At 48.6% G+C, this 23,048-nt stretch overlaps 2 protein-coding genes across 4 annotated transcripts in view; one reads left to right on the top strand and one right to left on the bottom strand.

The window, feature by feature from the left end:
* LRRC41 (leucine rich repeat containing 41) overlaps positions 1-749 on the top strand; it is a 15,201-nt gene extending 14,452 nt beyond the window's left edge. For both annotated transcript variants that reach the window (XM_075555686.1, XM_075555689.1), the window contains exon 10: positions 68-749. In XM_075555686.1, coding sequence (XP_075411801.1) covers positions 68-287 — 220 coding nt within the window. In that variant the 3' untranslated portion in view covers positions 288-749. The remainder of the gene's footprint in view (positions 1-67) is intronic.
* On the bottom strand, positions 422-23,048 carry RAD54L (RAD54 like). 2 transcript variants are annotated; one of them, XM_075555695.1, is made up of 18 exons: positions 22,458-23,048; positions 22,268-22,354; positions 20,639-20,758; positions 14,429-14,489; positions 13,725-13,860; positions 13,234-13,303; positions 12,872-13,160; positions 12,599-12,723; positions 9,707-9,857; positions 7,114-7,240; positions 6,048-6,122; positions 5,784-5,914; positions 5,214-5,324; positions 4,926-5,049; positions 4,484-4,562; positions 3,814-3,993; positions 1,162-1,325; positions 422-1,074 (listed from the first exon to the last, which is right to left on the bottom strand). In XM_075555695.1, the coding sequence occupies exons 1-18, from the start codon at positions 22,458-22,460 to the stop codon at positions 864-866; spliced, it is 2,244 nt and encodes a 747-aa protein (XP_075411810.1). In that variant the 5' UTR covers positions 22,461-23,048; the 3' UTR covers positions 422-863. The 2 variants fall into 2 exon arrangements, with proteins under 2 accessions (XP_075411810.1, XP_075411814.1); XM_075555699.1 differs by lacking the exon at positions 20,639-20,758 and having other exon boundaries at positions 423-1,074.

The following is a 23,048-nucleotide window of genomic DNA, read 5'->3' as shown; positions in this document are numbered from 1 at the left end:
GGCTGCAGGGTCACAGACCAGGGATTACTTGCTTCCTAGATATCTAAATCCATCTCACCCCTACCAGTTCCAACTGCATCAAACCAGATGGGCTTCTGGAGTTTGCCAAGCGGCTGGAACGCTGGGGCCGTGGAGCCTTCGGTCATCTGCGCCTCTTCCAGAACTGGCTGGACCAGGATGCAGTCACAGCCAGGGAAGCCATCCGGCGGCTCCGGGCCACCTGCCACGTGGTTAGCGATTCGTGGGACTCATCACAGGCCTTTGCAGATTATGTCAGCACTATGTGATGGCCCATACCTTGCAGGCCCATGCTCAGTACCATCAGCTTGCAGGGGCTGAAGCATGGGTTGCCCAGAACCCCCAACTCTTTCTGCCACTTTTCTTCCTCTTGCCTATTTCCCCCAGTACTGAGGTCCTGGAAGACTTGATGCAGCCCAGCAGAGGCATTCCAATGTTGAGTTGAGAGCCTTTGGGACTCTCAGTACCCTGGGCCTGGAGAGTCTAGTGATCATCATAGTTGCTGAGAACAGCCCTTCCCTCCCTGCCCCAGGGCTCCTGCTTCCCTCTTCAGGAAGGTGCCCAGGCTATAGAGAAGTATAGGAGTGCCCATTACCAGACCTCTTCTTTACCAGGCTCATCATGATGCTCCCAGGCCTCAGTCCCTTTCATACCTTTATTCCTTTCTTTTTTTTTAACCAAAAAAAAAAAGGTTTTTCTTACAAAAAAAAATAAATTTTGGGCAAACATCATGCAGCCCTTCTTGATGCTTTTCTCCCAGAGAACAAAATGCAGTAGGACCCTATGGGGCAGGGAGCCCCTTTCCGTCTCCTCCTCCTCCAGCTACACCCAAAAGCAGCTGGTTGTCAGTGGAGCCCCCGCTGCTCCTCATGGGAACGCTGGTGGAAGACGAAGGTGATGGCAGCGGAGGCAGCATCCCAAGCAGCCTGGAGTACCTCATCTTGGAGTCCCCGCTTATCAGTGCTATGGTTCCACTGAGCCAGGTCTGATGTGCAGTCAGAACCGTCCGGAGGTGGCCGCACTTGGCGATTGTTGACACAGCGGCGACAGCGTAACCTGGGGGTAGAGGACAGAGATATCAGACCACTGCAGATTACATCTCTAAGCTAGACAGGGAGCTCAGAGGTAAATGGCAGCACCCACCTCTCATGTGTGTCACTGAGGCTAGCCTCATCCAGAGTAAACAGCTCCTTCAGCTCGCCCAGGGAGAAGTGCCGCTCCACATCTTCCTCCTCATCTACCACACAGCTACTCAATGCTTTCTTATGGCTCTGACGCTGGAAGATCTTCTCCTCAATGGTTCCTGCCTATGGAGGTTGGGGGTGGGAGGAGAGGATTAAGTTATCCTTATTAAGGATACAGGGAAGCCCAGGGGTTGAAACTACATTACCAGAGGACGGACGGATGGAGGAAAAGCGAGTTCTGTAGCATTAGCTTTGCTCAATTGAACCCAGTCTTATTTTCTCTTCTAGGAACATAGCCTGTGCATGTCTGTTCACCCAGGCTACTTTCTGTATGAATGGAGGGTGTCGGGGTCTAGCTAAAGTACCTCTTGGGGTTTGTCTGTAGTAGCTCTCTACCAGACCTCCACAATATGCCCAAGTCTCTCATTCATTCAAAAAACATCACTTGGGTGTTTTTTCTTATCCAGCCCAATGCCAACACCAACACACAAAGAAGACTCAAATACAATCCTGGTCCTTGAGCTCCTAAGCCTAGCGGGACACAGGCACACAAAGAAGTTACAATGATGGGAATCTATATAGGATACCTAGGGGCCCACAAGAGGGGCTGGTGGTGTGATGTTGAAAGGTTTGAAGATCAAGATTATCTTTGTGCTGAATTTTGAGAAATTAATAGGTGGTTTGCAAGGAAAGGCATTCCAGTCTAGGAACAAAGAAATTGGCCTCTTGGGAGGTCTGTGGTTGGGAATATACTGACAGCTGGCACTGGGCAAGTTCATTAGGGTGATGCTATGGAGAACTTTGGATGCTTGAACTTGTGCAAGTTCTAAAAGGCAAAACCAACATTTTTGGAACGTATTCTAGAAGTAGTAATATTAACAATTGGTTAGAAAGGATAAGACCAAAAGTAAGGAATTGGGAAGCAGCTACAGTGTCCCAAGTGAAAGATGACTGGCTTTAGGCAGGGAAGAGCGGAAAGAGGAAGGTTAAAGAGATTTCAGTAAGGTAAAAATCAAAATGGGCCAGAAGCTGCTAGGAGGCAGAAAGTAGTCCAGGAAAAGGATAATCCAGGTTGATTGGAAGGATAATAGAGCCATTAAATGATGGAATTGGGAGTGAATTGTAGTTGTGCTGCAGCTACAGTGCTCATAAGATAACTCAGTGGAAGAATAGGGCTGGAGCTCAGGTAAGCAATCTGTGCTAAAAAATGTAGGAGACTCATCAACATAAAGAGTAGGTAGTTCCTAGAGATGAGAACTTTAAGAAGACAGGAGAGTCAACAGTGTCAGATACACAAAGGAAACCAACAGTTTCTTGGCAATTAAGAAGCCAGCTCTGACTCACAAACTGTTTCAGTAGCCTAAGGGGACAGAAACCATACCGATGAGCTCTAATGGGTGAGTGGAAGATGGGGAAGTCACGAAGCTTATCTGCAAGCCCTGGAAAAACCAACCAGTGAGTGGAAAGCAACCCAAGGCCATCACTATAGTAGACTAGAATTTTAAAATTGCTTTCTTTTTCAAGTGGGAACTATTTAAACTCAATTATAAACTTTAGGGAAATAAAAGCAAAGAAATGAAAAGATCGGATATGGTCGAGCTAGAGCAGAGCTGGAGATAAAAGATTTGAACAGAGAAGAAAATATTTTGAGATGGGAAGGGAAATGAAGAGAGTGAATTCATGCCTAATGGCTTACGTTTTCTCTGAAGTACAAGACAAGATTTAGAGAAAGAATAAAGGCAAAGTTGAGTATCAGGGAAGTAGTGAAGACCAGAAGTGGCTGCTGAAAGAAATGAAATAGGCCCCAGCCCCAAATGGAAAATCTGAATTTGTGGTTGTACTGAGAAAAAGCTGAGAATGGCAGGAATGACTCGAGTATTAAGGAAAGAATGTCACGAGGATTAGGCTGGGTAGAAAAGGAAATCAAAGCCAAATGGAAGGAGTTGGATTGGAAGACGGGGTGGTAGCAGTTTTCAGAAGCATTCAGTTAAAGATGTAGTGGGTGTAAAGTCAAGAGAAAGCTGTAAGGATAGGAGATAAAAGCAGAATGATAGTAATTAAAGTTTCAAATTTCAGGGGAGTACTTCCATGACAGTAATGAGGTAGGGGAAGTGGTAAGGAAGCCTTTGGAGATGAGGGTTGACATGGGATGGCTAGAGTACTCAGTAAATGTGGGGTCCTTGAAATCAGCTGTGATGACAGCAGGATTGGGGGCAGGAAAATATGGTAAGCTGGTGCCCAACGTCAATGATAAATTAGGAAAATGGAAGAGGTGATTGCAACAAGGTAGACAAGGTCACTAGCATGATGTCCACTGGAAGGCCTGGAAGTATAACTGAGAACTTGGATAGTGCAGTATCACTTGTTAGCCCCCTAGGGTACAGTGAAAGGAATAAAGGAAAGTGCCCTGTGGAAAGGATAAGGCCATAGAGGAGTTGACCACTGAGCAGATATTCAGAAGGCAAACTAAGGTGGAAAAGAATTCTGGGCTCCAGGCTAAGCCCATACATAGCTTGGCCACTCCTAAGAGACACTGAAAAACCACCCAAGATGGTCCTGAAGGTCTTGTTCAATGGCCCACCAATACTCTGACCACTGTCACCATCCTTACAGATAGCAGGCGGTAGATGAAGCACATCTTCTTTTGACCGTCACGCCAGACCCGCGCCATAGCTTGTTCATCATTGGCTGGGTTCCAATCAGGATCAAACATGACCAACCGGTTTGCCCCAATGAGATTGAGGCCGCAGCCCCCAGCTTTGCTGCTCAGCATGAAGACAAAGTCAGGGCTCTGGGAAAATGGAAAAAAGTCTTGCAGCCAGAGATCTTGCTCAGTCCAACTCTTCTCCCTCATGCCTTTGATACTCCTATGTTCAAACCAATTGTGAGAACTACCAGTTTGTCTGCTTACTAGCCCATTTCCCATCCCAGCCATTATCAACCAGCCTAACTCAACCATACAACAAAACACTCCAAATTCACTGCCATCAAGTTGAATCCAACTCATAGTGGCCCTCTGGGTTAGAGTAGAACTGCCCCGTGTCCAAGGCTACAAATCTTTTCAGGGGCAGAAAGCCTCAGCCTTCTCCTTCAGAGCACCTGGGGGGTTTACCTTGCTGCCCTTGTGGTTAGCAGCCTGATAGGTAACCCGCTATGCCCTCATGAGTTCACACCTGCCAGCATTACAACCAGGGAGACCCTGAAGCAGAGGTCTGACAGCCGCTGGCAGCCATTGATTCTGTGACAGCAGCAGTGGTGTGGGAGAGGGGTTGTGCATTTACCGATGGACAGTTGAACCGTTCTACAACCTTGGCGCGCTTCTTAATAGACATTGTGCCATCCAAGCGGACATACAGGTACCTACAGAGGAATCAAAAGATCAAGACCCAAGAAAGAAAGAGTTCTTTGGGGCTGGAGCTTATGAAGGAACTGAACTAACTATGCCTGGGGCTCTTCACGCACAGTCTGAGGTCCTAACCCCTCCACCCCGCAAAGGAAGGGGCAGGGAGCTAAAAGGTCCAGGTCTTTTGGGAATACCTGAAGGACCAGGGGCTAGTCTGCTTACAGGTGGCGCTAGAGCCATCAAGCAATAAGGGAACGGGTATCTCTTAGAAGTCCCTCCTGTACCCACATCTTGGTCCACATCTGATCAGAACACCTAATCTTCCTAGGGGGATAGTAGAGGAGGCTCCCCTTTGGCAGCCTGATGAGGCTCTTTCCTACCTTCGGGCCCGGCAGAGTTTCTCAAAGAGGTCCAGTGTCTGAGTGTAATTGGATACCAACACTACTTTGTCATTGCTTCGGCTCCGAGTCACCGCCAGAATGTAGTCAAGGACCAGCATCTTACCTGCAGAGAGCAGCAACTATTAGCCCAAAGGACCCACCCAGCGCCCAGAATTCTTAGTCTTGATATCCTGATTTTAAACGGTAGCGATAATGCAGAGACCCCCCCACCCCATACCATCCTACCCTCCTCTTAAGAGTAGCCCAGCCTGGTGGGAAAGGGCTCACCTGATAGCTGGGGCTCCAGAGCCTTGGAGCTGTAACCAGGTGGGAAGATGTCCATGGCTCCCTCAAAGCCATTCTCCTCTTCCACACACTTGTCATATATCAGAGCTGGATCTAAGGGGGAAAGGCTTTATTTTCACTGCTTGCTAGAAACCTTCCCCATTGCTAACCTTGCTTGGTTTCCTCCATCTCAAATGCCAGGCTACACTTAGTGCGATGGACAATCTTGATGGACTTACTCACTCATGTTTGCCCCACGAGAAGGGGAGCTAGACCAGAGAGAAAAGTTTCTGTATTATTTTTCCCTCTGCTCACTGTGCTATCTGCATACATTGGCTCCTCTGAAAGCCCACTGTCTCACACATACATACACCCGCCAGCATCAAGGTGGGTGGGGCCGAGAGCAAGCGGAATTTTACAAAGCAGAGTCTTTTTTCAGCATACACAATACAGGGCTCCTGCCTTGGGGAAGACTGGAATTATCTATTGGTTTTATAATGACACTGGGTCATCTATAGGAGTCTTCAATCTGCTCAGTGTCATGGAGGCTCTCAGGGTATGGACTCAACTCACGATTGCACAGCTTCTTCAGGGAAGTGATAGAAGAGAGGGAAGAAACGCTCATCTTGCCCTCACACAACTCTTCCGCTGGTTTGGCTTGTTTCAGAAACCTCTTGTATACTTCTGTCTGGAGGGGCGTGAGCCTGAAAAAGGCAGCTGAGTGAGTAGGCAAGGATGGCCCACACTCTGCCCTCTGAGGACACTGGACAGCCCAGCCATGCCTCAAGAGTTGCCCCATACTCAACCACTCCACACCCCTTCAATTGGGTTCAGTACCTACAACAAACCACTTGTTCAATCTTCACAGGCAAATATTTAGAAAGGATATCAGATGTCCTCCGGATCAGGCACCTGGGGAAATGATAAAAAGCCAGGGGGGTTATAAAACTGTCATGCTAACTACTGGAATAGCTTCCAGTCAAAGAACAAGATGGACTCTCTTTTTGAAGTATCAAATGTCAGCCCTATGGGAAAAACTCATTAGCCCTGTGGCAAAAGTTACCTAAGTCAAGGTCGTGGGAACAGAGAGCTGTCCAGCAGCCTTTCCTACTCACTCAGCTGTGAATGACAACTCTCTCTTCTAACAGGTTGGCTGGTCTTTAAGAGAAGACCCAGGTCTCCCACTGAACTCAGTGCTCTGAAAAACAAGCAAGCTACAAACTAAGTCTTTAGGGAAATTTCTGCTTGCATTAGCCTAAAGGCCTGATACAGAACCTAAGCCTTAATGAACTTAAGCCGAGATCTCCTGGAAGACCAGGAAGGGTAGAGCTCAAACACACTGACTCTCCTTCTACCATCTACAGTTGGGTAGGAGGTAGCCAGACAGCTAGGAAGAGCAGGAAGCCTCTTCAGGATGCAACCACACAACGTGCACACCAAGAACAGAAGTCCAGGCTGGGCTTCCCCCTGGGATATGGGGCTCCACAGGGGAGGAGCGGGGGGTAGGGCCCTTTTTGGCCTAGGAGCCACGCATCTCCTTCAGATCTACTCCTACCTGTCAAAGAAGGGCTATCGGCCTTGAAAAAGGAAGTCTGGTCTGAGAGACAGGAAGCTTGTACAGGTCTAAAGGATATTTTTCTCAGAAACTACCAGCACCAGAGAAGAACTTCCTGAACAGTTTGGTAAGCAGTCCCAAATCAGAGCACAGGGCCCTGGCCAGAAAGAGAGTCCAGAGCTGGTCATGGTTAGGGGTACTAATCCCACTCCCCTTCTAAAGTCCTAACCCTTAAGGGTTCCCACACAGGATTGACTCAGACGGCCTGGGAAGCAATTCTGATGACCTCCCAGGGGAGTATCCGAGGTGGGGTGCTGCCGAGCCCAGCACCCACGCCACCATCATTACCTATTCACAATGCTGATTAGCTCCCGCAGTCGCTCCTCTCCGAGATGCCTGTCAGCATCACTGGCAGCTGCGTCTCGACCTTTCAAAATTGGCAACTCAAAATGCTTCTTGAACTCCTGGGCAGTCCCTGAGCACAGCAGAGAAAATGCAAATAAAAGCATTAAGAAATCGGAGAGGTAGGGAATGGGAAGGAAGGGGAAAAAATGAGAATCAACAGATATCACGAACAGCAAGGTTGCCAGACAGTCAGCCAATATTAAAAAAAAAATCAGAATTTCTAATAAAAAATTTAGATATCTAGTTAGAATAAAAAAGCTAGAAATAAATCTAAATACATATATTTTTTAAAGTCATAAAATATTAGTGAATGGACTTAAAATGCAAAGGGCTGAGAACAGTCGGAACAATATAAAACAGTGAAAATATCGTTGGAAGACACATACTAATATATCATGTTATTATTGAGCTATAGTAACTAAGGCAGACAAATAGACCAATGAGGCAGAATTTAGCCCTGAAATAGAGCTACAAATATATGGAAATGCGATTTGTGAAAAGTGTCACTACAGAGTGAGAAAACAAGAATCTTTACTGGTGCTTCTTGTGCGCTACCCAACTGGCTACAGCTCCTAAGAAACAGGTGATTTTAAAGGGGATCTGGTAGACCCTGAACTACTGTGGTGGTGATTCATAAGCACTGTTATAATAAAGCCACCATTCTCCTACAAAACACCTGAACACATTTGTAAACGACCATTACTAGGGCATTATTTTCAGCACCTATTCTGAGGTGATATTTAAGAAAATAAACATCAAATTTTAAATTAATTTAAGGACCTACTAAAGAATGTGCTACCGAATTTTAAATGATGTTCGCAATATCCTTGTCTAGAACAAAAGACAACGTGGACTTAAGTATTTTCTTTAATAGCATTGCCTTTTCTTTTTTTTAATCCAATTTTCCTCTTACTCATTTCATTGCGGAAGTCTTTTTTTACCTTCCCTCTTCACAGAGAAGTACTGACTTCATGGTATACATTCTAAAGTATTTCTTATTTGAATACTTTTGTACATTTTATCAATTATCCAACCTTCTCTTCTAGCATGATAGATACATAGATAGATAAATGGTACTGGGCAACTGGGTAGCTTTCTGGAAAAAAGACAAGTCTTGAGCCCTGCTATACACCTAAATAAAAATGAACTTTAACTTAATACAAAGGACTCAAATCCAGAACATATGAATAGCTACAAATCATAAGGAAAGGCTAGACAGACCCAATTGTTAAGAATGTGCTAACGAGAAGATGAAGTACATCATGAAAAAGGACAGAAACCACAAAGACCAGTGCACCTCTTAGGCAAAAACACCAAGTTATTACTAACAGCCTATCCAGGAGGACTAAGACTGAACAGAAATAGAATACTGGGGATGACTCAGTAGACGTAGCCAGCAAACTATAGCCAAGGGTCTGTTTCTGGAAAAAGTTTGACTGAAATACAGCCACGTCCATTCATTTACACACCATCGTGGCTGCTTTATGCTATAGTGGCAATGGGCAAGTTGTAACAAAAGCAGTTTCACCCGCAGTCCTAAAATATTTATTACCAAGACCTTTAAGAACAAGTTTACCAACTCCAGATAAAGAGACACTGGAATGAATTCTCCTACATTGCTGGCACAATCACTTTAGAAAATTGTTACCAGTGTGTCTGGACTACAGCTGAAAAAATGGGTAATGTTTGACCCAGAAATTCCACTCTTGGACATGCAGCAGTAATGCACACTATGTAAAGGCACCTACGTGAATATTTATAGCAGTATTATTTGAAAGATTTGAAAACAATTGTTCACCAATGGCAGAATAAATTCTGGTGTGTTCATAAAATGAAGTGGTATATAGCAATTAAAATGAACTAACAATCGTTGCACACAGTAACATGGATGGATCTCATCATAATGTAGAACCATAGAAAGCACCTACAAAGGATGACACAGTTGACTCGAACAATGTGGTTTGATCTGCACAGGCCCGCTTATGCAGAGATCCTCCACCCCTGTTGCTATTGCAGTGGGCTCAAGGATTTGGAGCATCTGCTTTAAAAATGATTGTGACGCTCATCCCCATGTGAATAATGCATCTCTCCCGACCTGGTGTGGTTACATGACTGCTCCCTTTGCAGTTAATCTGCCACTCAGCAAGCTCTGTCTCAAGAGATTGCCCTGAGCACCAGCAAGTTAAGGTGCCACCAGCAAACTCTTCCACAAGTGCAAGAACTGCCCAAGACAGTCTTCTCTAAGGTCCAAACTCTGTGAGACAGCTAGGCTATAAGGACCAAAAATGTTGGCTGTTCATAGTGACACCAGGTCATGCACTGCGCGGTGGGAAACTGGCCAGAGTGGGCCTGAGCTGCTCAGCAGAGCCGAGGCCTTCAACGGCATGTCTGCTCCACAGGAAGAAACCCCTTCCTGTACGAGTGGCGAGTAAGTCACGCGTTAGCTAGCCTTTTCCTGCCCCTTCTCAGTTGGAGCTATGCTCCCAAGGCCAGAGGGGGCTCCTCTCCAATATGGCAGACAAGGCTAGATTCTTACCCAGGATGCCGGAATTAACAAAATGCACCAAGCTGAAATACTCAAGGAGATCATTCTGGATGGGGGTCCCGGAGATAAGCACGCGGCGGCTGGTGTTCAAACTGTCCAGGGCCTGGTAAGTCTGATTCTCAGAGTTCTTGAGCCTGTGTCCCTGCAAGGAAATCAACCAAGTCTCACTTAGGCCTGGGAGCAGTGGAAGAGCCCTCGGTTGGCAAGATCTTGTATAAACAGGAAAAGGGGAGTCACAACATTAAAGGTCCTGGAGGCTTGGGAACTGGGTAAGGAACAAGAGTGTTTGTTGCTTAGAAAGAAATGTCAGGTTCAAGCTATAGCCTAAGCCAGTGGTATATCTTCCATCTCATCCTTTTCCTGTGCCGATGTCAACTGCTGTAGCAGCCTACGCGGCCTGGCCTCCTCAGATATGTCTGCTGGAGGTCCTTTTTTCCAATTGGCACAACCAACCCAGAACTTTCTGAGCATAAGAATGCCATCAGTGTTAGTCTCTAGGCCAGCGGTTCTCAACCTTCCTGATGCCACAACCCTTTAATACAGTTCCTCATGTTGTGGTGACCCCAACCATAAAATCGTGTTCGTTGCTGCCTCATAACGGTAATTTTGCTGTTATGAATTGGGCAACCCCTGTGAAAGGGTCATTCGACCCCCAAAGAGGTTGAGACCCACAGGTTGAGAACCGCTGCTCTAGGCTTTGTCTAGCCTGTCAGTGTAAAAGGGATTCCGCCAGGCTGCTCCCTGTCTTTCTTCCCCAGAATCCGCACAGCCTGTGTACCTGAAGAGCCTCCTTCGGCCTCCCTTCCACTTCTTTAGCTATCTCCATGCTCACCATCCAAAGCAACTTATTATTTCTCTCCTGTCGGCCTTTTTCAAGAAAACTTAAAAGGACCAGACTGTCTTCCCTCTTTCCCCAGGACTAGCTGGCCCCACGAGCCCCACACTGGGCTGCTGTTGTGATTGTTAGGTGTCATTGAGTGAGTTTGGGCTCATTTGGACCTTCTCCCTAACAGAATGAAATGCTGCCTGCCCATCCACCATCCTCACAATCATTGCGGTGTTTGTGCCCATTGTCTCTTGAGCCCTTAGTCTCTCCCCCTGTGCTCCTCGGGCAGTCGATACAAAGATGGCTGCAGTCTACTGGACTATTAATGCGCCAGGGCTTATACTTCACCCCCAGTCTCCCTAGAATCCAGTCGTTACATGAGCAGAAACGATAATACCTACTTTACACAGGAAACCAAGGCTCAGAGAGGTGAACAGAGCACATTGGAAGATCTAAAATTCGTGGCACAGCCAAGGCTGAACCCCCAATCACCTGGTTTCCCCTATTTCAGAGTACTAAGAGGGTCAGGGAATCTGTACATGAGAATTAATACAATGACCAATGTGTTCCAGAGAACAGGACCAGCTGGGAGGAAGTCGCTATGGGTGCTGGGAGCATCTTCCCTTTCCAGGCTCAGAAGTCAAACTCTTTTCCTGTGATAGGCTGTCTTTCAGGACGTGGCTTCCCCAGGTCCCTGACAAGGGACAAAGGTAACAGATAAGAGGTGAAAGAGTAGAAAGGAGGGCCAGCAGACTGCACGAGGCACGAGGCAAGCTGGTTCCTTGTGCCCTCAAGCGAGCTCATAAAACAGGACCGAGTGAGAAAGAAAAGGAGCATTCGCGTGTAGAAGCTCCCCAATCTTCAAAACCTCTTTCTCTAGCTACAGCCTGCCTTCCTCTTTCACAACGCCCTGGCCTCCGGACCAGACACCAAATACAGTCCTTCTCCACGAATATGTAACAGATGCCAAGGGCCCAAACTAAGTGCTGCCAGACCTCTGTCTGCTCGCTTATTCTTTCCTAGAGGCAGGGCCTACCAGAAAACTAAGAGTAAGCCGGAATGTAAGACACTGAATATAACTCTTCACAAGGACAAAAGGCCAACTGGGAAATAGGGGACCCCTGCAAAAAGAAGCTTTTCTGGTCTCGATCTGAGTGGAAAACCTACAGTCCCAAGAGCACAGTCAAGGTAGACAATCAGACGAGGCCAAATATTCCAGACACTTGCCCACTAGATCCCCAACCAAACACAAAATGACCTCAGTTCCTTTTCCCCAAGAAGTGCAAACAATGACTGCAGCCCCCGGGGGCCAAGTTCTCTTCTGCTAGAATCTCTAAGACGCTAGGAAGTTCCCAGTCACCCTTCCTTCTAAGGGCTCCTTTATACATTTATCATAATACCGGAAAGGGCCAGGAAACATTCACCACCGAGTTTCCTTTCGTCCCCAAGAGAGGAATTAAGAAGCCAAAAGCCATGCCAAGCTGTATGAACTGCCCACATGGGGCTTCTGCGCATGCAGGAACCTGTTCCCCGAGCCCATAATCAAAGCCAGTGCTTACCCTTCAGACTCCCACCACCTACCAGGCACTGCCAGAGTTCCCTCAAGTCGCTGAATGTACTGCTCACAATAATTTTTTGTGTTAGCATCTCATTTTAGTGCAGGGGGAAAAAGGCTCAGATGGCTAAGTACTTTGTGCTGGTCACGCTCCTGATAAGTGGCAGAGCCGAGTTTTAAATTCAGGTCCGACTCCTATACCCGCTTCCCTAAGCACTGTGCCATGTCCCTCCAGGCCTACAAATGCTTGTCATGACTCAATGGCAGTGAATTTGGTTGGGGAGTTTTAGATTAAGAATATTGTCAGAGGCAGCAAAACCAATCCATCGGCCCTTGTTTGCTCCCTGTTGTGGTAGGCTGGTACCATGGGGTCCCCGTCTCAGTCTCCCCCGAGGAATCGTGCCATCCGAAGCACTCCCCAGCGACTAGCACCGCTCTTGGGTGGCCACGCTACCAAGGTCCCCTTCTCCCTCTCTCCCCCATACTGCGGAGAGTGAAGTACCTCGTCACAGATGACCAGTCCAACGCTCCCTTTCTGCAGGACTCCAACATGAAGGCGGAACGTCTCATAGGAAATGATGAGGATGGGCGAGGGGACTCTGGCTCCACGTTGGTTCATGAATCCTTCTACAATAGAAGGGCGTCAAAGGCACATAAAAACGCATTCCTAAAGAACTGACCAAAAGCTTCCTTCCCCAACGATTAGAATATCACATACGAAACAAAGCAGCAGGCTGGCTAGAGGCGCTCTGCCAGCTTTGTCAAGGCTCCGTACCCAGCTTTCGGTCTATCTCATCTTTTGAGCCTCCATCGATGGCCAGAGGTTGGATCCTCCCTCCAAGCCACTTGCCAACCTCGTTGTACCAGTTCTTCACCAGACTGGAGGGCGAAACCACCACTGCCTTGTCGATTTCGGGCTTGCACTCTGGACTTTGCCGTAAAAGTGTCCACATCAGGGTGATGCACTGCAGCGTCTTGCCGAGGCCCATCTCGTCCGCCATGATGCAGCCGTAGCTGCCGGGGATCCGCCGACTGGTGACACACTCCCACAGGAACTTCACTCCCTGTGTGGTAAGAGAACTCAGTCCACCTTGCCACTCCTACTGGGGTGCCAGGCTCAGCCTGCGGCCCACTTACCTCTCTCTGATGAGGTCGCAAGACCTTACTGAGAACAGGATCCACAACCACATGCACGGGGAGCTTTTCCCTGAAAAATTCCAGCAAAGAAAACATAAGAGTTCCGACCTGGGCAAGGGCAAGGCCTCAGGATATGGTCTTGCTAATCCAGAAGGAACACTGGCCGCTGCCTGACAGAGAGGACCTTCCTGGCTGAGGGACACTGTGGGAAGGAAATGACTGCTCTAGGAGGGAGAAAGCCAAGGGGGGTGACCTTCCTGTGTGATCACCTCGGTCCCTCCTGCTCCCCTGGGTGAGCAGGAACAATTGGCGAGAAGCCCGTTAGCAGGACATGAGCCCAAGCTCTTCCTCAAGGACTCTCCTTCCCCAGCCACCCACTTGGAAAACACGCTCATCTCAAGGAGAAAAGGAAATTGCCCAAGTGCCCTCCTCCCCCCAGCACGTGTACCTCTCAGGGACCAGGCCCGCCCAAGAAACGCCAAGGCACATACTTGTCAAGCTTCAGCTGGTCGTGGGCGCTCAGCAGTGGAGGCTCGTACAGAACCAAGGCTCCTTCTTCCAGAGGGTCATGGAGGGCCCGGCGGACTCCAGCCTTTTTGAGGCCCAATGCCCGAGAGCCTAAAGGGCCTAGAACCAACCATCTGTCACCTGAGCCCAGCTCCAAGCCTTCACGCCCCATTACCATCGACACCCTCTCTCCAGGAGCCTGTCCCCCCACCCGGTTCATGCATCTCCACTTGACCATTGTCCCAGTCTGCCCCATTTCATTTCTCCCATTAACTGAGAAGTTCTGGAGTGCTGGGTCTGGTTCAACTCAACTCCTGTCAATCCCAGGAAGGTCTGGAACCTTAAAGGGGCCTTTCAAGTCGGAGAGGTCTTGAGAGCGGACCTTTACCCTCAGCTCTGGTTTTCGAAGCTGACTTGCCCTGCATAGCTCAGAGAAGCCAGGCTTCCCATCCAGGCCATCTCATAAGACATGCTACTGAATCAATCCCCTCGCAGGCACTCCCCCTCCTCAGAGGAGGGACAGACAATGCTGGCAGCCCCGTCGAAGGGACCCATCAAGCAGGGCTTTCATGCAGACCTCGGAGAGTGTCCCCATGCGCAGTCACTGCTGGTCTGCGGGCATCGCTGATTTTAAGCTAAGCACATTCACACATGGCCAGTCCAAAAAACAGAAAAGTCTAGATTTTACCTTGATAATTTGGAATGGGGATTTTGAAAGGCTTCGACAAAATGCTTCGTATAAATGCTTCCTACAGAGAAAGAGAAGAAACAGGAGTTCAGGATTGATTGGTGATGTTAGAGAGCTGTATTCTTACAAATACAGTCTAAAAACTTATTTAAGAAGCATTGACACTCAGATACATCTAGGACATAAGAAGATTGTGGTTCACATCTCATTTTATTCCATAACTTCCATTGTGTAGCTTAATGTATAACTCTAGAAACACACAGGGGCAGCAAAGGGTAACTTGTGAGTGTCTAACGTCAACCACGAGGCTCAGAACCCATTCACTCAAGAAAGACCACGCCAGTGAGAACATCTGGCTTTTCCTTAAGATGCAACACACCTTGAAAGATACCACAACTTCCCCAACCCCAATATTAAAAGAAAGCTCTCTGTCTGGGTGCAACCATGTCCACAAAGGGCTACAACTTCCCAAACATACCCCACAATCTTTTTCTTATCGCAATGCCCCGCCTCTGGGCACTAAAGAGCCCTTTAAGGGCACTGGTAGTAGGACTAAAGCAAGCAGGAATAGTAAAATCCCAACAGTGACAACAATAGGCTGGCTAACAATGGATACCAGACAGTGCTGAACTCCTGTGCTCCTGTTACCATGCAGTGTACACAAACAACCCACCTGAAGGAGGCGTGCTGAAGCTGTGGGCTAGGCGTTGGACCAAGTAGCTGCAAAATTGATGGTTCACGCCACCTCCCCACCCCCCCGCCAGCTCCACCGGAGAAAGATGACGCTGTTTCCAGACAGATTCATAGGCTCAGCTGTATGAGACCCCAAGAAAATGATTTTTTTTTTAAAGAAAGATTTCTAGGCTTGGGAATCCGGTGGAGAGTTGTTAAGGGCCAGAATCCACTCAGAGGTAGTAGGTTTGGTTCAGCAGCCGGTTCCCACTAGTCTCTGGGCTGCTCCGAGCAAAGGGTGAGTGTGGGGAAGGGGGTGTGAAGGAGGACTCAGGTGAGCCTTGAGCGGACTGTGACAACTACCCTGAACATCCCGCTGCACACACACCTGAGCCCTCTGGGAATGGAAAAGAGCCCATGAATCTAAACGGGGGGAAAAAGAGCCAAGCTAGAACCCAAGAGAGCAAGGAGAAATCAAGAGCAGAAACCCTAAAGGTAGTTTTAATGAGAATACATAAATGGAAAAATTGGTCAGGAAAAAAATTCCCTTCTCACAAAAAGGTAGCTTAATAAGAAAGTAAACCTATCTTGCTGTGAATTTTCTACTCTCGTATTCTGACCTATCTCTTCACACATAAGAGATCCACAGCAATTCCTAGAAACTCAATGTATTTTAAATAGGAGGGGAAAATGTAATGAATATATTTTGTGATTCCTTAGAAGACCGAAAAGGACTGTAGCCAACAGAACCTCATTAGCAGACGAAAAAACACGACAAGGGCAGGGTTAGGGCCAAAGCTAAGCCTGCCTTTGTTCATTTATACATTTCTAGGTAGCAGAATAAAATCTTTTATTGGGTTTTTAATTAGTGTGATTATCATTATGAAGAATAATAATCGCCACCTCACATATGAAAGATGCTACCAGAAGAAAAAGGACATAATTTCTTTACTAATTTGGTATCAATTCATCTTTCAATTCTAAAACGGAAATATCATTTTCAAGATTACTGACAAAAAAGGCTAGATATAAGCCTTTCAAATAAAAGTCGATTAAAATCTGACAAGGACTTTCAACAGGGCCCAGGCCGCAGGTATTACAGGGAGAAGAGCAGGCTGGGGGGCTGGAGTAACCTGAGGAACTATGGCGGGAGGGGAGCCCACAGCCGAGATATGGGATGGCCCACTTCAGAGACAGGGTCTGGTGACACTATTGCCTAACAATCGCCTGGGGATCTTGTTGACATGCAGGTTCTGACGCAGTACCAAGATCTAGGGTGGAAATGCAAATTCTCAGCAATGAACCAGTCCGAAGGCCTTGGTAATAATCATCGCGGGCAGAGGCAGAGAAGAAAACATGCTCGTCTTCCTTCAGTAGCAAGAATTCGTACCGTCCTTCTCTTCCTAAACAAGTGGGAGGGCATCACTCCTCCCCCCACAAACCGCACCCAAAGACCAAACCATCGCCGCCAACCAGCTAGCTCACAGCGACCCCACAGGGCAGCAGCGCACGGCTCCACAGGGCTTCCCAGGCAGGAAATCTTGGAAGGTCACCCACTGCCTAAGACCAAACATCCCTTTTCCGCAGGGTACGTACAGGCCTGCTATCAGTTCCCCCCAGTCTCTCCTCTCATAACTTCTCCCTGGACTAGCTTTTTCTCACCTGCCTTTTTTTTTGCAGTGTATTTTTTTAAAAAAATTTATTAGGGTCTCATACAACTCTTATCACAATCCATACATATATATACATCAATTGTATAAAGCACATCTGTACATTCTTTGCCCTAAACATTTTCAAAGCATTTGCTCTCCACTTAAGCCCTTTGCATCAGGTCCTCTTTTTTTTCCCCTCCCTCCCCGCTCCCCCCTCCCTCATGAGCCCTTGATAATTTATAGATTGTTATTTTGTCATATCTTTCCCTATCCAGAGTCTTCTTTCCCCCTCTTCTCTGCCGTCCATCTCCCAGGGAGGAGGTCACATGTGGATCCTTGTAATCAGTTCCCCCTTTCCAACCCACTCTCCCAGCATCGCCCCTCACACCCCTGGTCCTGAAGGTATCATCCACCCTGGATTCCCTGTACCTCCAGCTCCCATATGCACCAGTGTACAGCCTCTGCCCTATCCAGCCCTGCAAGGTAGAATTCGGATCATGGTAGTTGGGGGAAGAAATCAGCTGCCTTTTGTGTATGAGGGGAAAAAAAAGACTCCAAATACATATATTTATTACACCTTAAACAGGACGCACACAAGACAAGGCATCCAGATATGGGGGACCATAATGACAAGGAAACCAGCACAAGACCCCGATCGGCGGCAGACCCGGCACTGTCCCCAGGGGGCCGGGGAGAGGGAAAGGGACCGTGACTGGGGCACATCCATCTCCTAAAGCATTTCCGGGGTTGGCTCTGCAGCCTTTCTACCGCCTTACTCAGGGACGACCCATGGCCATGCGGCCCGCTACTCCACATCCCACAAGAGCATACCCAAACAAGCAGTGAGGGCTAGCCCGCCCATGCAGGGCGGGCCAGGGGCGAAGTAACCCCCGCCAAACACGCTGCCCGAGGACACGGCATTTACATGGCTTGTTTGGGGCCTGAAAGAACTCCAGTGGAAGCTGAATCTGGTGGTGACTGAGACGGAGGGAGAGCTTTGTTTATAGCCGGCTACAATTTAAAATGTCGCTTCCCTCCCACCTCAAGCACCTCAAGCACCCCCCTCCCTCAAGCACCGAAGTGCCTCTGATCTCATCTTCTCCCCTCCAGTCCTCTGTTAGAGATGGAATGGTGTCCCCTACAGGCATGTCATGTGTTGCCATTCCTAATCCTTCTACCTGCAACGATGGTTAGAACCCTATTTGGGAAGGGGTTTTAACAGGCTGATGAAGCTGTATTAGTGTAGGGTGTTGTTTTCAGACACAAAAGAGCCAATTAAGGAACCACGCAAGCAAGGGGAGATGGGGATCGCAGATGAAGGGGGACAAAAAACTTCCTACAGAGCCAAGAGAGAGGAAGCCTTTCCCAGATCCTGAACCCCAAATTCAAACGTCTCGTTTCCTATATTGTGAAAAGACACATTTGTCCGTTAAAGCCACCTCCTTTCTGTCAGAGTTGCACTCGATAACCGAGGGCCCTTCCTTTCCCTCCTGTCCTCCCATGTCTTCTGCTTCCTCCTCTCCTCTTCTACAATGACCCGGACCAAGATCATCAACAGCCCATGGGACCCTCAGGCCAATGGACCTGTTTCTCGCCTTATCTTACTTGACTGGCAGAGCTGGACACTTCTTTTCAAATCCCCGCTGCTCTTGCCGTCTATGCCACCGCTCTCCCCGCCTTCTGTGCCCGGGGATCCCGTGCTCAGTCCTCTGACATGCTCTCCCCGCCTTCTGTGCCCGGGGATCCCGTGCTCAGTCCTCTGACATGCTCTCCCCGCCTTCTGTGCCCCGGGATCCCGTGCTCAGTCCTCTGACATGCTCTCCTTGCTGACTCACCTCCACACAGGCCAGGGCTTCCGGCGTGGCACTCAGCGCCTCCATCGCTGCACACTCGCCCTCATGCTGTGCTGTCAAACACCATCTCTAACTAAGCCACAAGTTGCCACTGAATCACTTCTGACTCATGGCAGCCCCAGGCCTGTCCGAGCAGAACTGTATTTCATAGGGCTTTCAATACCTGGTCTTTCAGAATCAGACCCCCAAGCCTTTCTTCCAAAATATGAGTGGCCTCCAACCAGCAATCTGGCAGTTAGCAGCCAAGCACATTAACACTTTATACCACCCAGGAAGGGACTCCATCTCTAGGTTAATAGCCCCCCAAATCTATGTCTAGTCCATACCTGCCTCCTAGGTTCCATTCTCATATAACTACTCCCAACCCTGAATATCCCATAGGGGCCTCAAACTAACATGCCTGAAGGGTGACACTGTAACCTTTTGGGCCTCTTCTTCCTCTATAAGGATCTATTTTTAAATTATATATTGATAGACAAATACACCCCTGGGCCTAGTGCCCTGAGATTCTCTTTACGCCTTAAACCTGACGTCTCCCAAAACCAATAGTTCGGGTTAGCTAGCAGAGAATGTCTGCTTTGAGCAGGCCTCTTCTAAAACCTATGACTATGGGATCCAATTGGAATACCTTTTTATTTTTCCTCCCTCTTTTCACTTTAACAGGAATGAAAACATTGTGAAGTCCCAAGGTCCTAGGCCCGGTGCCCACAGCCTCCCTCCCAGCAAATCCTGCTCCACAGCTCAGCAACGGGCAAGTCTGCAACGTCATGTCATCCTCCAGCTGTCCCTCTCCCCACATGCAATTAGTCCAGTCCTTCCTCATAGAAGTCTTAGGCACCTCTCAAATGTACCCGCTTCTCCCCAGTCCCACTCCCCACACCACCCAAAACAGGCCACACCCTCTCTTTCCTGCTCATGGGTCTTCTTTCCTCCCGCGTGCACCCTTCCCACGGCTTCCTCTACTCCTACAGCTCCCACGCTCACCAGAAAGCTCTTCTGTGGTCTTACAGTGCAAATTCTTTAGCGTGCCTTACAAAGATAGATGCCTTTGAATTATGGTGTTGGTGAAATTATTCAGAGTACCATGACGCCCCAGAAGAACAAACACATCGTTCTTGAAAGAAGTCCAGCCACGTGCGCCTGAGAAGTGTGAGTGGTGAGACATATTTTGGATGTGTTATCAGAAGAGACTAGTCTTTGGGAAAGGAAATCATATTTCGTAAAGTGGAGGGTCAGGGAAAAGGAGGAAAATGGTCAAGCAGATGGACTGACACAGCCATATGTTGAGTTAGAGCAGGGGTTCTCAACCTTTCTAATGCCTCGACCCTTTAATACAATCCTCATGTTGTGATGACCCCCCCAACCATAAAATTATTTTCATTGCTACTTCGTAACTGTCATTTTGCTACTGTTATGAATTGGGTGACCCCTGTGAAAGGGTCGTTCGACCCCCAAAGGGGTTGCCACCCGCAGGTTGAGAACCGCAGAGTTAGAGGCTGAGCTGGCAATGACAACCCTGGTCCCAATACTCCCCCCTATAGCCTTGTCTCCTATCCTTCGGCAATCCTGAGCCACCTGGCATCTGCTGCCCAGGGAGCTATCTATAAAGAGGGAGACTCCAAGTCAGGCACCTACTAGGGGCTTAAAAGTTCATGGAAAAATGGGACGAAGAAAGAATGAACGCGGTAGAGGAGGTGGGTTTGGAACGGGGAGCTGATAGCAAGCGGATACAAGAAGTATAAAAAGGAAGAAAATGTTTTGAAACTGATGATGGTAGGAGTGTACAACACTGCTTGATATGACTGAACTATGGAAGGGTCTGATGTTGGGACTATGTCCTAATAAAATGGTTTGGAAAAAAAGAAAGAATGGGCAGGTCTCTCCCAGGCCCTGACAACTATGGGACGGCTCAGAACCGTCGAAGCTCTGTCCCTTGGCTACTCTGCAGTGCAGTGAGGAGCAAGAGTGAAAGCGCAAGAGTCGTGCCCAGGCTAAGCGACCCGTACACATACTCAGGCGCCTTTTGCACTTACATGTTGGCTGCTATCCAGGCAGGGCGGTCGATTCGTTAGCTGTATCAAAGGTTTCCGAAAAGGTGATTGGAAACACTCCTGGCTCTGAGTCCCACTGCTGCCTTTCCGTTTCTTAGGAGTCTAGGAGAAAGAACGTTTAAACCTCAAGGCTACAGAGGTCATCATAGTGGCCGCCAGCAAGTGGAAGACTCGGTCTTGTCTCGCCTCCACAACAGCTCTGGAATCTCAGTTTACTTTTAATCAGCCTCATTTAACAGCTGAGAAAAATCAAGGCTTAACAAGGTTAAGTAATTTGTTTAAACCAATGAATCAACACTGGAGAAGCAAATGACATGGGCCTGTGAAGAACACGGGGTCATGCTACCCTCAGATCTTCATTCCAAAAGCCCCAGGCAGGATTGAATAACCATATGCGCTCCCCCGCCCCACTTCCCAAAGGAGGGACAAGAGGATAGCCCCCAGCTCCCAGCCACCCCACACCAGAACAGAGAGCACAGTAGCATCAAATGCATTTTCAGGAAAAAAAGAAAAAGAAAAAAAAACAGCTGCAAACCACACCATTCATAACCCAAGTGCAAAGAACGCTACTCCAAGTTCAAATCTGAAACCCAGGGAAAAGGCAAGGGGTGGACAATGTGCCTCCCTCACAGGTAAAGGAGCCAGCTAAACATCAACAGAGCAACTATCGACCAAGGCTCGCTCTAACCATCAGATGAGATCCCACTTGCACAAGTTTGTCAAGGTGTATGACCTGCTAACAATCCTATAGGCACACCTGACACAAAAACACCAGGGCCCTCCCTTCTCCCTACCTGGCTTTACTCACACACTACCCTGCCCCAAAATCCCTTCTTGATTTTCTGCCGTTGATCCTTTCTTCTAGTCTACGGTTACAATGGCCAGTGCCAGAGTTCACAGAGCTCTTTCTGAAAGACGCACTACAGTGTCTTAATTTATTTTTGGTTTTCATAATGGTGCTCATAGGAGCCCTAGTGACAGAGTGGTTGCTAACCGCAAGGTCAGCAGGATAAAACCACCAGACCCTCGGCGGGAGAAAAGTGAGGCTTTCTACTCCTGTAGAGTTAAGTCTCAAACACCCACAGGAGCATTTCTACCCTTTCCTATAGGATCGCGGAGTCAGAATCGAATCAGTGGGAGTGGGGGAGTAAGTGAGATCCATAACCAGGCTCAGCAAAGCTTCCAAAGCATAAAGCCCGGCCCAAAGTGGGGCACAATGTACTTGAGCATGAGCTGGGGCAAGACGGGGCAAGCCCATCAAGCAAGTTTATGGCCCATGTGAACACAGGGTCTCAAGGTAAGCTCAGAACATCCTACTGTGCTGTAACTCTGGGCAGAAGCAGAGAGCAGGCTGCTAACTGCAGTTGGGGAACCTTTTTGCCACAAAGCAGTGAAAGGGCAGAACCCAATCTGCTCTTTTGCTCCGGAATACCCTGTGCCAACAGGGCAACTGACTGCATTAGCTTCTGCTGAGTACCTTAAGATGTGGGCTTTATCATCCTCCAGCTCAATACCTGTCACATAAGAAGCACTCATTAAACCTTCACCTAATTTACAACAAATAGCTATTTACAAAATAATAATAAAGAAGAGCGAGTTCGGAGTACGCACCACAACCCCAGGCTGCCAGTCTTCATCCTCCGAGTGTCTGCCTTCAGGCTTCCTCTTAGCCAGCTGGCTGGGAGCTAAGCTCCTCCTCTGTCAGGAAAGAGTGGAGGCTGGGCACCGGCAAGGATCCTGCTGCCTGGGCACATTAGACCCAGACCTCGTGCCACCCTCAGTCCCAGTGTGTCACACTTACCATCCTGGGCCCGGGAGCATGAAATATCAAGTAGCCATCAGTCGACGGTCAAAGGCACTCACTCAGCAGTTGAGAATGCAGGACCCGGGCCTGGTAACCCGGGACTGCTGTGTTGGGAGGACCAGCTATGAAACCGTGGGGCATGGGTGGAGAGGAGGCGCAAGCCGGCCCAGGGCTGGAGTTTAGGCACAAACTGCCAGCGTCAGTCGCCAGTTAACCGAGGTTAAGAGAGGGGGTCTGGATGGGGGTCGCGGGCTGCTAGGGGAAGGTTCGTGGAATCCTAGAATGAGCAGGGTACGGTCGGGATAAGGGTCCCACGTCGGACTGAAAGAGGGGCTAGCAGGTAGTGAAGGGTAATCCCAGACCAGGAGAGAGAGGTTGGGCCGAAAACCTGGGGGCTGGAGAGGGCGAGGCGCCAGGGTCCCTCGACGCAGCAGCTGTAGGTCCGAGCAGAGGTCCGCGCGGCGCGGGTGAAAATGCCCCGGGCTCGGAGGGGCGCCTGTGGGCGGGGAGGGAGCAGCAGGGCAGCCTGCCAGCAGAAGCAGCTCCCCCATCAGCCTCCCTCTCCCCGGAGCGCGCCTAAACCGACTG

Source organism: Tenrec ecaudatus, chromosome 1 (genome assembly GCF_050624435.1).
Source record: "Tenrec ecaudatus isolate mTenEca1 chromosome 1, mTenEca1.hap1, whole genome shotgun sequence".
Taxonomy (NCBI): Eukaryota; Metazoa; Chordata; class Mammalia; order Afrosoricida; family Tenrecidae; genus Tenrec; species Tenrec ecaudatus.
This window is presented reverse-complemented; position numbering and strand designations above follow the sequence as displayed.